The 16,766-nt window shown below is 36.8% G+C and overlaps 1 protein-coding gene across 1 annotated transcript; it reads right to left on the bottom strand.

Annotated features, from left to right (window-relative positions):
* Window positions 1-1,758: 1,758 nt before the first annotated feature.
* Window positions 1,759-16,415, bottom strand: LOC109041942 (uncharacterized). The gene is given in 12 exon segments (XM_019058463.2): window positions 1,759-2,319; window positions 3,121-3,285; window positions 3,977-4,059; window positions 4,062-4,117; window positions 4,902-4,960; window positions 5,225-5,373; window positions 7,252-7,464; window positions 10,257-10,404; window positions 11,193-11,357; window positions 12,069-12,210; window positions 14,038-14,096; window positions 16,237-16,415. Coding segments are annotated over 12 exon segments (1,557 nt in total). The 5' UTR covers window positions 16,411-16,415; the 3' UTR covers window positions 1,759-2,175.
* Between the last annotated feature and the right edge of the window lie 351 nt (window positions 16,416-16,766).

The raw sequence follows: 16,766 nt of genomic DNA, 5'->3' as shown, positions 1-16,766 counted from the left end.
AAAATTTTCAAGCCCGACTGCTTCTATTAGCTCGATCCACTGTGTGTCTACTCGAACCAAATAATGTGCTTTGCTATTTTGTGAATGGATAAGAGTCGCTTTGTCTCTGAGGCCGCTCCCAATAGAATCAACAAGAGAGGCAGACTGTGTGTGCTACCACCAACTAAAGCACCTCATTGAGTCCCATTAGAGATGTAATGTTTTCAGACCCACCGGAAAGTGCTTTTCCTTGGAAACTGTAGTCAACAATATCAAACCGACTGTGACAAGCAAATAGACGCGCTCGCGATGGGGCGATGAGCGAACAAAAAGTCATCTTTCTGGAGAAAGGACAATCATCTGAGTTTACCAAATATAATATTTTTGACTAAAAATTAAAATGAAAGAGAACCTACAATTTTAATCGTCGCGTTAAAATTATCGAAATTTCAATAACCAGCTGCGTAGATATTTATCCGAAGTTCGCCTATGGTTGCATTTGATAGGCTATTTCAACACTCATTTCGTCGTTTTCAAGACGAAAGAACATAACTATCTTAGCCTTAAAAAACTTTCAGCCATAAGCTGGCTTTTTACCAGGAGATTTTTGGAATTTTCTAACCAAAATATCACGGATTTCTCCTTTGATTCCACTCGATAATCATTAAAACTTTGTATCGACATTATGCAGTCTTCTTCTTGTGAAAAATTGAACTTTTTGAATTAGTCACTTTAATTAAGTTTTATGTCCCTCCGCTTGAGAAACGATGATTTGAAACCTCAAGCAGTTCCAATGGTGGTGATGAGTTCTGTTGTATATTGAGCCACCATGGTCAGTCAATGGATGAAACGTTGTCTGGACACCAATACAAGAACAACTGTCGAAATCAAAAACTCATGTTTAAATCTGACAACCCTCTCATGTTTCGCGGAAATTTTAAGGCACGGTGAAATATTCACATAAGCTAACCTGTTTAATTGACCATAGTGACCCATGCTGAATTCTCGCGAGGCCCCAATTGGAGGCACCATTCATTTCAAGGTCCTTGCAACTCTTTCGCAAGGACCCCATCCTCGTGCCCGCGTTGAATCTCGAGTAGAGCGATTATCGGCCAAGCTTCCCTCCATGTGCTTATTGTAATACGCAGCACTCGTCAAACTTAAATTTACATGTAGCTGGAAGTGGTTCGTCCCAGCCGCAAGTTTATTTGCAAAACGAGCACACTCAACGAAACTCTCGCAGAGGCATTCACGATCGTTTTAGATATTTCAATATTGACAAAAAGCCTCCAAGTCATCAAATTTGAAAAATTTGAAATTTAAATATTTTTTCGAGATCAAAGGAATTCTGAGGTGCCTGGTAATACTTTGAGTCAAAGTATCGATTGCTCGATCGACTATTGAATAGTCGTCCGAAACAGTGGCGTGGCGTGAATGATCGATTATCGATATCTCGCCATTTGAAGCTATGGTAAAAAATCGATTACTAAGGTGTTCGCTGCGAACACCCTGGTAATCGATCTTTTTTCATAGGTTTGAGTAGCATATCAATCGATATAACGCAAGCACGCCACGCCACTGGTCCGAAACGATGAGGATCCACCTCGAACCTGATTGGGTCCTAAAAATAGTTTTAGAGGTATCTTTCTCAGCTCTTGCAATGCTTGACTCGTGCGTTGAACCTTCGCCATATTTTAAAATTTCGGGCGACATTTTTAGAGATTAAACATGAGAATCTACCATATCTAAGAACACGTAAACAAAAAGTACACACATGAATCATTTAAATGACATACATTTTATTTAATTTTAGACAAATGAATCGTAACTAGGAGTATCTTCCTTTTCGAGGCTACTATTTCACTTAATAAAATTCGAAAGATTAAAATAACACGGTGGTACTAAATATTGCAAATATATTAGAAGAGAGAGAGTAAAATTTAATTGTTGCCATCAATGTCCTTTTCGTTACGCGATCCAGTGTTTGTCATTTATTGATATTTAGAAAAAAAAGTGTAAAGAAGCTGCGAAACTGGTCGCTTTGTGTTTCAACAAATTGAAATACCAAAATAACGTATACCAACTCTTATCAAGAAACTGCTGTGCCTCTGACCTTTTAAGATTAAAGATTGCACGAGAGAGAAGAGGAACATGAATTAAACAAAAATAATTTACAAAAAACAAAGCCTGTTGCTTTTAAAGTGACCTAAGATGTTCCCAGAATTTTTTGAAGTCTTCAGCTCCTTTTTGGTTGATTTCATCATAATCTGGTATGACTTTTTTGCACTTATCGTACCAACGGCTGATGTTAGGATACTTGCTGAAGTCAACGCCGACCATCTGGAATAAAATTTCATAGGATATGGTGAGTAAAAACAAAAGAAAAAATGTAAAAGGTAAACTTATTTAATAATCCAATTTTTTCCCAAGAGGAAACAGTAATGCATACATGCAATGTATTCAAAAAATTTTGACGTATATTCTTTTAGGTGTGTACGAATTTTTTGTAATTTTTAGAAATTTTTTCTCAGTCGTAAAGCATGCGGAAGGTTGGGGGGAGGGGAATAAGGAAGCCGGAAAGGGCAAGGGGGAGGGGGAAGGGGGGAGGGGAGGAGGATATAACATTGAAAAAATCGATGCTGAGAGACCAAATTTGTACTTCCGTAGTATTCACAATTGGAATTTAAACAAGAAATATGATACGCATTAAAATCCAATGGAAGGTAGAACAAAACCCATGCTATGGTGTTGTTCATTGTACATTAAAATAAAACTTTAAAGGTGTTTTGTTGTATTATCATTAACCAGAGACAAATTTCTCATTGCGGAATTTACAATAACGAGTGGTGATTCCTAAATCGCTCCTCGAATTCACTCTTAAATCTTAATATACGAATGAGCACTTTCTCTCCACAACTACATTATTCATAATGGATAATTCACAAGCATGCAGGAATTTTTTTGTTCCCTGGAATCTACTATGACTTTCATTGCTACAAAACATCGTTTGGTCACTTGCCGATTTGTTATAGAGAGAGAGGGAGAGGGGGGAGTAGGTATATTGTGCCGTATTCATCTCGTGGAGGGAAAGAAATGAGATCGCGTGCTAAGTGATATTCATCTTTAAACAAACATACGTACGTCATAATTGGAGATGATGGTAACGATTGAGGCATCAGCTACAGTAATACAGTCTCCAGCAACAAATTCTGACTCTTCGAGTATTTTTTCGAGAACAGGTAAGTTCTTCGGGATCTCTTGAAATTTTTTTTCGTCGTGAGGACCAACTTTGAAAACCAGCGGCCACTAATGGGTGAACGTAAAAATGTACAAAGGAATTAAAATATAGAAAATAAACATATAAATTAGGCCCGATTATCGCAAGCACAGGCAGACAATTATTGGATGTGAACTAGGGTGGTGCTCTGACCGTAGTGCAGCTCGAGTGAAAATGCCAGGGAATATCCCCACAGGTTGCGACGCCACACAATAACATTTTTTTCTAAGTCCGGAAAAGCTTTTTTGCTGCACTGAGATTTTTGCCGCACATTTGTGGGGGAAATGAATAGCTCATACGATGTATTGTCACCAAAATGGTATCTGATCTTGATTCCTTTCACTCATTTCTGGAGAAGATCAACAACTAAAATACTCGAAGGAATGCCCCAGAGATTTTCTTTACTGCGCTACTCTTATGCCCATGCTCATTGCTCATGTTACGGGTCAAAATTTAAAAACAAGTCAGCCTAAAAACTTAAAGGTAATAGTTTACTAATAGTGGAAAATTATATCACGATTAGGACTGACCACTTTCTTGTGACAATAATAGGCACTGTTGCTGAGTGGCGTATCGACAACGGAGGTGAATGGAGGTATGATAGACAATTTGAAACAAATTTTAATTTTTACATGGGGTACAGCTATCCACCGATAAAGTATGTGTATACTTTTTCTCCATGCTTAGAAAATGAGTCCCGCATTATTCAGGTATACTTACGAAATAATTCTTAAAAGGCTGGAATAAGCTTTCTAAATCAAAGAACAACCTCTGGTCCACAATTGCTTTTTTTTGAAGATCCTTGGGTATAGAGAATCGTCTTTTCCGTACTTGCTGGCTAAGTATGTCATGATGGCACGACTGAAACGCAATCCAAACTATCGAATTACAAATTACGAAAACAAAACGCTCTGAAAGTTTTTAGCTCGCATTTGAAGTCACGAACTTTTCAACGTCTTGTAAGTAACTGGCATACATTCTTTAACAATTTTATCGCATGAACAGTCGTACGTTGATGTATATTTCTGACTGGATTTTTCTTTCTTGTTTCGAAAAAACGAAAATGCTGGGATACACGCTTGATAGGTTTTATTTATGTATTCGTGTAGACTCTGACGCATTCGTCGTTCTTCAGGGGCCGCAGCGCATATTTCAGGAGGACAACGTTGTATCACATTTTTTTTTTAAAAAAAAACCACAAAATTCTCGTAAAATTGACAGCATCGCTCTAAAAATCAGTAATTTATCAATCATTGGTATTATAGGCAACGCTGGAAATAAGTTTAAAAGAAGAGAAACATGCAAAATCGCCCGCAGTGAATGGCGCACGCGATGAGGACTAAACGAATGTCACTATAACGCCTGCATGCAACTATTCGAGCTCTGCGGATGTCCGTGTTGCATACGTGCGGAGATGAAGGCGTTTTGACCCTCCAGGCAGTCACCACTTCATCTGTACCGGGAGGTTATACTGTAGGGATTCAAATGAGAGAGCACTGTCAATTCCTCTTTTATGATACGAATACATCTCTCAGGCACGAATAGTTGCATGATGTGTTGAAAGAGAATGATATTTTATGAAAGACAGACAAAGACACTAATCAAGGATGCTTCGGGAAAAATAAAAAAAAACGCACTATTATACCTCTCTGTTAGAATGAATCCATTGTCATCCATGACGGGAACAGTGTGTTGTGGATTTAACTGCAAGCAAAAGAAAGAATGAAATAAAAATGTAAAATTTAATTTAGATGAGTTAAAATGCGAATAATTTTCTTCTTTTTTTTGGTGTTGTGCATCATCGATCCTCTTATTGGAAAATGTTCCAAGAAAAATACTTCTTCCGTAAATACATCAAGGATCGTTAAATTGACTGATAAAAGTACATATTTCTAAAAAAGGAAAAAAGAGAGAAAAAAGCACACTTTTGCAGTCAAAATTTCTGAGTAACAATACTTGTGTACTTACTTTTAAAAATTCTGGGGTCATTTGTTCTCCTTTCGTGATATCGATGACTTTAAGGTTCACATCGACGCCGATAAGTTTTGCAGCCAATCGGACAGCACGGCATGGTGGACTCGGACCGATGTGATATATGTCTACGGTCATTGTGTGCGCTGAAAGAAAATAAAGATTGAAACTAATTCTCGAAAACTCCTAACAAAGCAGAGAATGACATTGACACTGAAGTAAAATTTTCGCTCCACCCTAATGAAAATTGCAGGTATATTCGGTTGATTGGCTCATATATAGAATTCTCGACTACTTTTACGTCATTACCCATTGATTTGGGCTTCGATTTGATTTTACATAGCTCGTAACCGAGGAGAAAGATTTAACCGAGAGCCAAAGACTTAAGTGAAATTATAATTAAAGTAACGAACATTTATGTAGATTAGCAGCAGATCGTTAATGCTGAATATAAAACGGTTATTCGACGCTTTAGTCATTCATTCAAGAAGGACGTCATGTCATGGAGACTACCAATGACTGAATTTTTTATGGAAAAAGCAATTATTACTTTCCATATCCTGACGATCACCATACCTGGCTGAGATACCCGAGCTTAAGTTTTATTAGACTTCGCCGTCTCCCGAACGAAGAAACGCAATTCCACTTCAAGGTTGCAAAATTTCAACTGTAACAATTAATTTTTTTTTGGAAGAATATGCCTACCTGTATAATTTTTGTCCAAAGTTTCCTGATTTTTGCATGGGATCAGAAGAAAAATCAGTGAAATTTTCAGTTGGAAATTCCCAAAATTAATTTGGTAAAAATGCAACCGGTGGAAGGAAATTTGGCAACCTTGGAATGTACTTACGTTCTTTCGTGAGGAAAATGACGACTTCAGTGCTCCATAGTCAAGACATTCCTTTGAGTAATAAGAGACCTGGGGCGTAACATGATCACTCTCAGTGCGCGTATCGTCTCTTTTATTGTTTCATTTTTCTTTTTCTTGTATTTGCGAAACAGTGATGTAACAGTGCATGAAATACTCTCATACAGTTTATAAAATACTAAACGCTAAATTTCGGAATCTTTGATCCACCCTTTTTCCCCGTTAATGCTTCGGTGACGTAGATCTCTATCCTTTGACTGAAAAAACCAAACGGCGTTACGCTCTCTTCGCCCTCCTCACACCCTCTAAAGCGTTAAATATTTTATGAACGGCCCCTGTACGGTATCAAAATCATACCCGATCATTGATAATACATTCTAAAATAATTTGATGATTTACTCTCGGGAAAGTCGTTAATTTCTTCAGCCCCAGTTCTAGGATCTCTTAATATTTGTTTAAACTCTTGCTAATTGCCCTATACTTTGAGTACAACCCTTGATTGTGGCTCAAAATGTTGACATCAGGTCCTTAAATCCGCCAAAACAACATGTCAGGTTTCGTTTTGTCAAGGGGTTGAATTTATCCAGAGTCAGTAGAACCGCGCCTTAATAAAACAAGAGCTCGATATTTGTTACGAAAACCCCTATAATAAAACCCCTAAGAAGGAAAATAGAGTGAAAAATGAATCTGTTAATAATCTGGTAATCAATAGTGTTTTGAATACTTCAACTTATCAGAATATCAATGTAAACATGACAGGCTCACAAACCGATAAAAAGTAAAAATTTTGTTTACAGAAATACCTTATGAGCTTATAAATGAGTTGTAAGGCCCCCTTATCTGCACCAAGCAATGAAGTTTTTATTTTGCAGGTAGTGCAATCTCCTTTCTTTAAAAATCATCTTATCTTAAGAGATAATACTTCTGGAAAGAGCACTTGCAACTATAGGGTAAAAAATTTAACTTTAATTTGTTTGAGTAAAAAAGACTGGGCATTTTTTAACAGAATTTTGAAAATATTTTCGAAGTATAGAAAATATCCCAGTAAACGCGCGATAAAGATACAATGTTACGGTATACGGGGCTTCTTGATTATATAATCGTGTGACTATCTTTCTAACTCCAGTGAGGAATTCTGTATACACGTTGTACGCACCTTTTTGGATGAGAGGATGAACAATTAGACAAAAGAATGAAGTGAATGAACCAAACAAACGCACGCACGATAGCAAGAGGAGGTCGGACACAGTCCTACACTGGCGAATTATAAACGAGTACTGGCACGCTGACTCGCTTGAGTCGATTTGATTATCACGTCGTTGTATTTTAAAGTGATCATCGCAGGTTTCAACCAGACCTCCTGTCCCCGCTCATCTGCCACTTCTAGCAACGATGAAGACTTCATTCAAGGCCAGTCGGTATTATTGAAGATGACTCCATAGTGGTCGGCTCTTAAAATTATGTTAAAAGTGACAGGTCACGAGAGACTGGTGCGTCACTTATTCAAAAGAGGGTATGTGCGGTTTGGAGGGCAAGGCGCATAAGTGCAGTTTTTGCTATTTCGAGAAATACGTGTTTGAAGTTTCGAAATTACAATGATCCTTATGGCGGAGAGAAAATTCAGACCTTCTTTTTGATGCTTAAAAATTTGAATTTGGAAGCGAACTTTTCACAGAATTTGCATTAAGACTAGTTTTACTTGAAATCATTATTATCTCAATTTCTTCAAAAACTGAAATTATGTATCTTGTCCTCCGAGCCCATCATATCGAGTTGTCTGAATGAATGACAGCTTTGATGTGGAGGAAAATGCTTGCATATCGACGGTGAATTTGCAAAAACGCGTATCTTGGTTTGCGATGCTGAAGACGTCTTGTTATAATTTATCTTTCTAGAAAAACTCGACTTCATTTTAAGAAAACTTCCCGGTTAGGCGTCCCTAAAATGAAAAGGAAGGGTAGCAAGCACGCACTGAATGGTACAGTTTAAAGCGTCATGACGTGATGGATACCATGCAAATTTGCTGAAAAACGCCTTCAGACACATGTTTAGGCAACCTCTAGGTACATGGCAAGAGTTGTATTGCCTAAATTATGTTTCTTTGTGAAGATCATATGTTCAGATCGTAATTTCAGCGTAGTAGTCAGATTTCAGGGGGGGGGGGGGTCTATCGCCAAAAAATAAGTCTCTTGGATCCAGGGTCCAGACTCTCAGAGCTGCTGAAAATTGGACAAGAAAAAACACTCTTGATGCAATCGGATTTTTGTGCGAGGTGAAAGAAAATCCACTTAAATTAAGGGGCTTGGCAGGCGCTTGGCTCTTGATTTAAGCAAACGATCAAATTGGGTTAAGAGTATGTTTCATTGACACATTTTTTAAGAATCTGGACTCTTGACGTAAGAGACTCCCCCCTCCCCCCCGTGTGAAGCTCCCCTTCACCAAGGATACAACAACGGCCCCTCCCAAGTAAAAATGATCGCGACTTTATCGACGCCCATTTAAAGTAATATTATCGGATAAAAAATAACGATATATTGCGATTCCATCGCGTGAATTTGCGATTATATCGACGGCAGTTCATCGCAATACCTTCAAACAAAATATCGTGATAAATTAAGATACAAGTTCGATTTCATCGAACGCGATTTTAAAGGGATAAAATAGCGATAAGATAATCGCTCGAATGTTGATGATCTTAGCAATTATATCGCCAAATACTCGTGAAAAAATCGCAACTAAAAAGTAATATCCCGATTTTTTTTTCAAAACTTCGCGATTTTTCCGCTGAAAAAAGCTACTTGAGCAATCGCCACCCTTTTTTCGAGCAATAGGGCTTGCTTGTTCCTCTTTGACGAAATAAATGGGAGTAGATGGGGTTGTTCAACAACCTTCCCTTGAACATGAGAAAAGCTCTTCTGAAATGGGAAGTAAGAGAGTTCATGGCTGGTCTAGAAGCCTTACTAGTTGGCAAGGCTTTTTATTCCTTAAATTATTTTTGTAATAACATTTAACTGTAATTTACTATACCTTTTATTTTATTTTGTAAAATTTTGTAATATTCTTAATGCTTCCCTGTGTTCTTACGTACCTATATTATATTAATGTGTAATATTTAGGGGGGGGTGGGTTGACAAGTATTATAGCCACAACGTGTGGCATTTATGTACATGAACTATAAATAAATAAATAAATAGATTTTTTGAAACATCGCAAACAAGATACGCTTTTTTCCAGTTTCGCTATAGCGATATGCAAGGCATACTAGTTTGTTGTCACTTGTAATAGAGGACGGACGATCGAGTTTTTACGAAGTGATATCAATTGATCTCCAGTTAAATGATGTAATATGAAATGAGATAAGGGATTATTCTTAGGATTTGTGTCATACATTGAAGTACCTACAATACTCAAAATGTTTCGTATGTATGTGAGTGGCCTTTGCTTTGAGCAGTTATAGACATTTCTATATATGGCCAATTGAGACTTTATACAACATCAAGAGCAACAATCCGAAAGAATTGTTTACTTGCGAAAAGTCGTGATTGTTGAGAATGAGGTTTTCAGAAAATAAGATTAACCACTTTAATCTGAGGTAGTACTATATCTGATGCTTCTTTACTGGGAGATAGAATAAAAAAAAATTGATAAATGGGTTGGTTGCCAAATTATTGGTTTTTCTGATGCAGAACAGAATGAGAAATCAACGATTAGGATTCAAGACGAGGATTATGCAGACAATTATGTACCGTGCTAAAATATTTTATTAAAAAATTAAAAGAACCAGATGGTAAAAAAGTTGTATACGATTTTAACAATTCATATTGTCGCACAATATATAAATTATACCCATTTGGTTTACAAGCAAAAATACTGAGTGAGATAATATTTATTAGAAATAATGAATGTAGTAAACAAAGAGAACACACGCAGAAAGATGTCGGTTCCTCGTTAACTTGAGTTTTGGAGATGAAAATAAATAAATAGTTGTTTCACTACTCAGAAAAAATAATAAAAAATTTGAACTTTCAGAAACATCATGTAAAAAATTTTCACGAGAAAAAAATACTTAACAAATCGAAAAATCAAAAGTCTGAAATTTCGCAGAAATAATCATTAGAGAGACTCAATTAATTTACAGGTGGGAACTTGAGAGAATATCTTATGCTTTCTTAGATAAGTGGTCAGTCAATGCTTTGAAAGCAAGAGCACCTTTGTTGTTTGCTTCCTCGTAATCGGGCAGTGCAGCCTTACATTTGTTGAACCAACTGGTAATGTTCTGGTATTTGCTGAGATCAACAATGCCAACAACCTGTAACAAACAAAACAGGAATATTAGAACTGCAATCCTCGTTAAACGTGTATTAGTATAAAAAATTGCACGAGAACTGTCATTTTTGTGAAATATCTCAGCACTCAGCATGCAAGCGATGCTTCAAGTGGTCTTAGAAAATGCGAAACCGATTGAAAAATTGCCTCAAAGGAAGAAAAAAAGGGAAAGTCTGTGTGGTGTTTGATTCATTTTCAAATTAAATACGGTGTTATCATTATGAATTACACGTAATTATAGTCAGAAAATGCATATCACCGGGACCGCCATGACAGCGTTTCAAAAGCTCCGATTTTTTTTTAAAAAAAAGCAAATGAATCAACGTATCTCATTGATATTACCTGTGAATATTCTTAAAAAAAGGCCAGTTTTCTTTCAGAGAAAATAAAGACGAAAACAGAGGTGGATCATGGGTCCAGAGTTTCAAATTCCAATACTGCTTATAATTCTAGTATTGTCCAATACTGGTTATTCTTAATCCATTATCGAGATCGTAGTTTATTTTTTGAATGAGATCTTCTCAAAAATTTTACGCTGTTATCTAGTAAGTTATTAATTTTATTTCATATTTGAATAATTTAATTTGGATGAATCCATTTTATTATTTTGAGAGATTTATTTATTTAAAAATCTCCCCAATTCAACAAACAAAAATAAATTGAGTTTCTTGGTTTGTAAAATTTTAAAGGGGCTTCTTTTCTTTTGATTTTGAGCAGTATCTACAGGGGTATTGGGAGGGGAGGTAAAATAAGACATTAAAATGCAATTACATCGATAGTTGAGATAGATGCAGCCAAAGAGGCATCGGCCAAAGTGATGGAACTGCCAGCGGCGTATTCTGATCCCTCCAACATCTTGTCGAAATATCCTAAAGCTTCCTCCAATTTCTTCAACTTCTCTGGGTCAGCTGGTTGTCCTCCAAAAATGGTCGGGTACTGAAATTTGGTTACAACAAACAATTATTACAAGTGCAGGTCTTCAGGTGATGAAACACAACGATTTGAAATTTGAGGAGTTTTACTCTGTTCATAATCAAAAAAATATCGACGCTTATGCAGCAATTTTCAAAAGTTTATCTTTGGCATAACAATGAAAAAGTCTCACAATCAGTCGGTGCAATACATGCAAATACTGGACGTAAGAACCAGTGGAAAACACAATGAGAAGTTCCTCTCATCCGTTAGCAGCATTTTCAAACTGTTGCAGTTAAAATACCGGCTGGTCCAGAGATATTTCGCTTGTCCCCAGACATATTTACTAGTGCCGTATTTAAATCACACAGTGAAAGATTGGATTCATTGCAACTACGGAAACAGTTGTTTTGCCATATTTTCTTTGCGCTACAAATAGAGAAGAAAAATTAAGGAAGTTTTCAAGAAATTACGACAACTAGTATTTTCAAAGAAATAATAAAATATAACTGGAAGTGTGCAACGTCGCATATACAGATACGTGGTTTCCTACTTTACCCATCGATATTTAAGTAAAATGCTAAATAATTTAGGTAAGCCCTATTTTCAACTTTTTAAGAAACAATTGAAATTTTTGGTCATATGGCAATTTAAAATGCATTTTTTCAAAGATAAATCACTCGGAACGCGTCATTTCACCGAAAAATACCGTACATGATTCAAGAAAATACTCACGAAGTAGTCACCGAACCGCTGGTAGAGTGTTCCCATATCGAAGTACAATCTTTGGTCTACAATTGCTCGTTTTTCGGCATCCTTAGGGTATTGAGAGTCTTCCTTGCCATATTTGTTAAATAAGTAAGTGATGATGGCTCGGCTAAAACAAAAATGAAAAAGAAAATTAATTTCAGGTTTCTTTTCTAATTTTCTTAAAAAAGTGAAATATTCGCGGAGAAGCGAACAACTTGGGCTAAAAAATTTGAATTCATGGAAGATTTTTTTTTTTTTTAATTTAATTTACAACATGTGACTTTCTGAAATATATGGCATACATCAGTAGTAACTGACCTAACTGATGAAAATCAAACCGAAAATGATAGAGACTCAGTGGAACAATGCTGTCATCACTCACAAGTGGTTACTCGTATTTATTTGCAGTTTTTTCCCACAAAATGTAATGAAGATTGGATGTTGGAGTTTTTTAGCCAACGTGCCTAAAAAGTTCAGCTTAAAGCTGAAATCTCATTAGAGAGGGAGGCTCAGGCTCAGAGGCGGCTACGCTGCACTGAGGATTGACCCAACAAGGCCGAAACGCGTCTGCAGTTGCCTTCCTGAATGGACGTAACTAGTGTTGCTCCAAACAGCATATCGACGGTGAAACTACCAAACCACGTATCTCGGTTTGCGACGTCGCAGACTTCCTGCCATACTTTATTTTTTAAATAGAAAACTGCTCAACGTCAATTCGTGAAAACTTCCGTGATTTTTCCTCTTGGTGCGGAGAAAAATCTGTGAAAATTGTAAGGAATGATATTGATTTGATCTTCTTCAAAAAAATAAAATGTGAGTGGAGATTTTTAAACACCGCAAACGAGATACGTGGTCTGGTAGTTTCACCGTCGATATCTCTTTGAGGGAAAATAGTGCTTGTGTGTGAGCTTTTTCCCTCTCTAATGAGATTTTAGCTTTAAGCTGAACTTTTTACGCACGTTGGCTAAAAAACTCCAACATCCCGTCTTACGACCCGTGCGTTCACCGCAATCGGTTTTGTGGAATGAAGATTATTCATATCCACAAAAAAAGCACAACATTTTCATCACTATTTATGTGATATGATTCTGTGTGTGAGGCTACTCTTTTCAAATAGGTTTAAACTCCAATGGGAAAATAAAACACTCGCTTTCAATATATCGAATGATAATGCTCCGCAACATGCAGTTGTTGTAACAAGAGTTTCTTTGAATTAAGAGCAGAAAAAGTCTCATAGTTTTCAAGTATTTCTGTATGCAACTAGACCATAAAACGCAAACAAATTGCGCACTTGAAGGTGAAAAAATTGGCGCCACATGACTTTTATCTTCAATATTTACTTTTATGCAAGGATACTGACTGAATACTGGAGACTCACGGCTCGCTTTCTTTTTATTTATTCTTTCCTCTGTAAATGAAGTGAGTGGTAGTATTTGTATTTATTTTCATTGAATTTCATTATCTTTCTCTTCTGATAAGAGAAACATTGGACAATTCATCAGGATAATTTTAAGTAGTTTCTCGACTTTGATTTACAAGACTGATTTAAACTTTCTCAAGTACAGATTAACGGTTCTAGACGTGATTAATGACACGCGCCTTAGATAATGGCGATTCTTGAAAGTTGGCAACACTGTTTTTCCTCCGTTTAAATCTATGTAAAACAATCGAGATTTTCAATGGATTTATCCAGCAATTGCGCAACACCGGATTCCCTCCATTTGAACCTATGTTAAATAATCGATTCTTGTCGAAGCACCTAGCCCCTCCGTGATTCGATACATTTCCATAGGTTTAAATGGAGAAAAACAATGTTGCCGATTTTCTGGATTCACCAATGATGTAAACTGAGGAAAAACAGTGTTGCCGACTTGCGAAATCACCCAAAGCTGGAGGTACCTAATTGTTTTTATCTCCACACACTAAGCAAATTATACTTATTCCGTGTATTTACCTTTCATGGAGGTAGAATCCATTGTCATCAATGGTAGGAACTGTGTGTTGTGGGTTCATCTGAAACAGAAAATTGAAAAGTGTAATTCGTGGAGAATCATCCAAAACTCAGTAACGAAAGTTCGCACATTATGATTTGATAGCTCTACTACAGAAGCCTACATAATATTATCACTCTCCTTTGATAAATTGATACATTTTTTGAGCTCGCCCACTCGGGAGAGCTCTTTGCGATCGATTTCTTTTAGCATTGGTAGTGTCCGTGGCGACGAATGGATGGTTCTCGTTGCCGTCGGAGGAACGGCCAAAATCCCATTGATTTCAAGGTCTAAAAGTTGAATTTTCGCGGGTTACAGTTTTCCTCCGTCGAACATTTCCGTTCCCTCATTCAACTGAGGATTAATTGTTCCTCGTTTGCTACACTAGAGAGCAGCACTTTCCAGTGGCCGAGCATATCATAGCATGTTGCTATGGTTTTATATCAAATAACCTAATTGTATGTTATCATCCTCTTATCTTTTCAATGCAGTTTTTGTGTGCAGTTGTACTTGCAATTGTTATTATTTCTTAAAATAAAAAACATGGTGACCTCGACGTGATTTAATAATTTGTTCAATTAATTTTAAGTTACTAAGACTAAGATTGAGATTTGCGCATAATTAATGGATAATCCTTAAGATTGCCGTTATTGGTACCATAGAAGGTTAATTAACCTCAAAATAATTGCATGCTTGAGAGCTCGGTTGAGACTCGCATTGGGATCCTTTCAGAGTTTGTTTAAACCTCATATTAAGAATGCTTTAGGATTCGTTTGAGCCCCTCGCATCAAGAATGCTTGGGAATTCGTTTGAGCCTCGCATTTAGAATGCTTGAGAATTCGTTTGAGCCTCGCATTGAGTTTCTTTAGAGTTCGTTTTAACCTTAAAATACAGATGCATGAAGTGCTCTTTCGAGCTCCGTGCTATTTATAGTGCGCGAGGTGCTCCATTGAGCCACCCCATACCTACAAAGGCGTGATGTGCTCCATTGAGCCACTCGCATACAAAGGCTTGAAGTGGTCTCTCGAGCTCCACGCTAAAATTCAAGTGAATTCCTTTTCAGCTCTTAGTGTATACCATAAGTATTGTGTAAGAATTATGGCAGAAACGTTCCTCCAAACCGTGCTAAATTATAGTTTCTTTGAACTCTGTGCCGATAAAAATTCAGAATTTCAGACTGCCAGCTTAACAAAGTATAACCTTAATTCAAGTTGGCGACTTGATTTAAAAAAAAAAAATTAAAATTAAATCATATGGTTTCATTACATTGTTGACAAGTTAAGAAAAAGCTTATCAACGATGAAAGCCAGAAACAAAAATGCGATGGCAAAAATAGCCATTGCAACATTTGCCGCAAAATCACATTCATAAAAGATAATTCCATTTCTCTCTCTTTATTTCTCTTTATTTATTGAAATGTGAAAAATTTGTCATATGAAATTACGTCATAACATTTTGCATCGGCATGTAACCTCTGATAATTGGGTAAAGATTCATTTAATACTATACAATTTCAGAAAAAAGCATTAATAGTTGTTAATAGTTTCCCAAAGGCGAGCTCTCCAACACAGTAGTGTTGGAACCAGCAGCTTGTTTTTTCATCAATTTAAACGAGAATAATCAATGCAGAGTGTGCAAACATTTCAAAATCATCAGTTAAAAAACGCTGACAATGCGAGTTAAATATTAGAGCCTAACAGAGCGGAGCGGCGTGCTACCAGCGTGAGAGGCTCACTCGCGCGGCGCGTACAAACCTAAGTGGATACTTCTTGCATTGCACACTGCTTGAAGTATCCACTTAGGTTTGTAGGCGCCAATGCGCGTTTTGCGCTGACCGCCCGCCTGCCGCGCCGTGCGTGCGGCGGCGCCTGAAGCAACTATTTCACAACAGAGGTGTTACACAGTATTATACGAGATTGAACGTGTTAAGAATGACAGGCATCCGTACCAAAAGTACAGATCTTTCCTCGCAAAATAAATCAAGATACTTATCGTACAAAAAATTATAAGGATATGAAAGTTAATTCTGATTACCGGAGTTCCATTATTTTAAAGCAATATATAAACGATAGGCAAGCAAGCAAATAGAAATATGAAAATATTTGCCTCCTATACATCCAAAAAAGGTAGAAAAATAAAGGGTATAATAAAATACTCCTTACTTTTATGAATTCTGGAGTCATATGTTCTCCCTTCATCAGGTCTGTGTGCTTCAAGTTAAGCTCAACTCCGACCAGTGCGGCAGCGAGCTGCACACCACGGCAAGGTGCGCTTCCGGGAACATAGTATAAGTCGATCGGCATTTTGACTAAAACAAAATAAAAAACACAATCCATTATATAATGTCTTTCTAGTTAATTACGATTCGTTGAATAAAAAGAAAAAAACAAAGGAAGAAGAAAACAACCTTCAATTAATTTAAGTATTAAATTTCTCGGTGAAGTGTAGCTAGCAGGAGCTAACAAGTCGCAGTAATTAAAGGCGGGTTCAATAGGCATAAAACATGAAGTTCAAAGGAAACAAGTTCATAGTTTTGACAATTCTTTGACTTTTGTTGTAATTTTTATCCGCAATTCGTAATTCTGAACAAAACTGGTAACAAAATATAAAATTTTCACAAGTAAATGCGAATCGATAATGCAATATTTTGTTGTGATAAAATTGAAGTTTTAATGTGCATTACGGGGGGGGG

This window comes from Bemisia tabaci, chromosome 7, assembly GCF_918797505.1.
Source record: "Bemisia tabaci chromosome 7, PGI_BMITA_v3".
Classification (NCBI taxonomy): domain Eukaryota; kingdom Metazoa; phylum Arthropoda; class Insecta; order Hemiptera; family Aleyrodidae; genus Bemisia; species Bemisia tabaci.
Note: the sequence above shows the minus strand (reverse complement) of the source record. Positions and strands in the feature narration are given on the sequence as shown.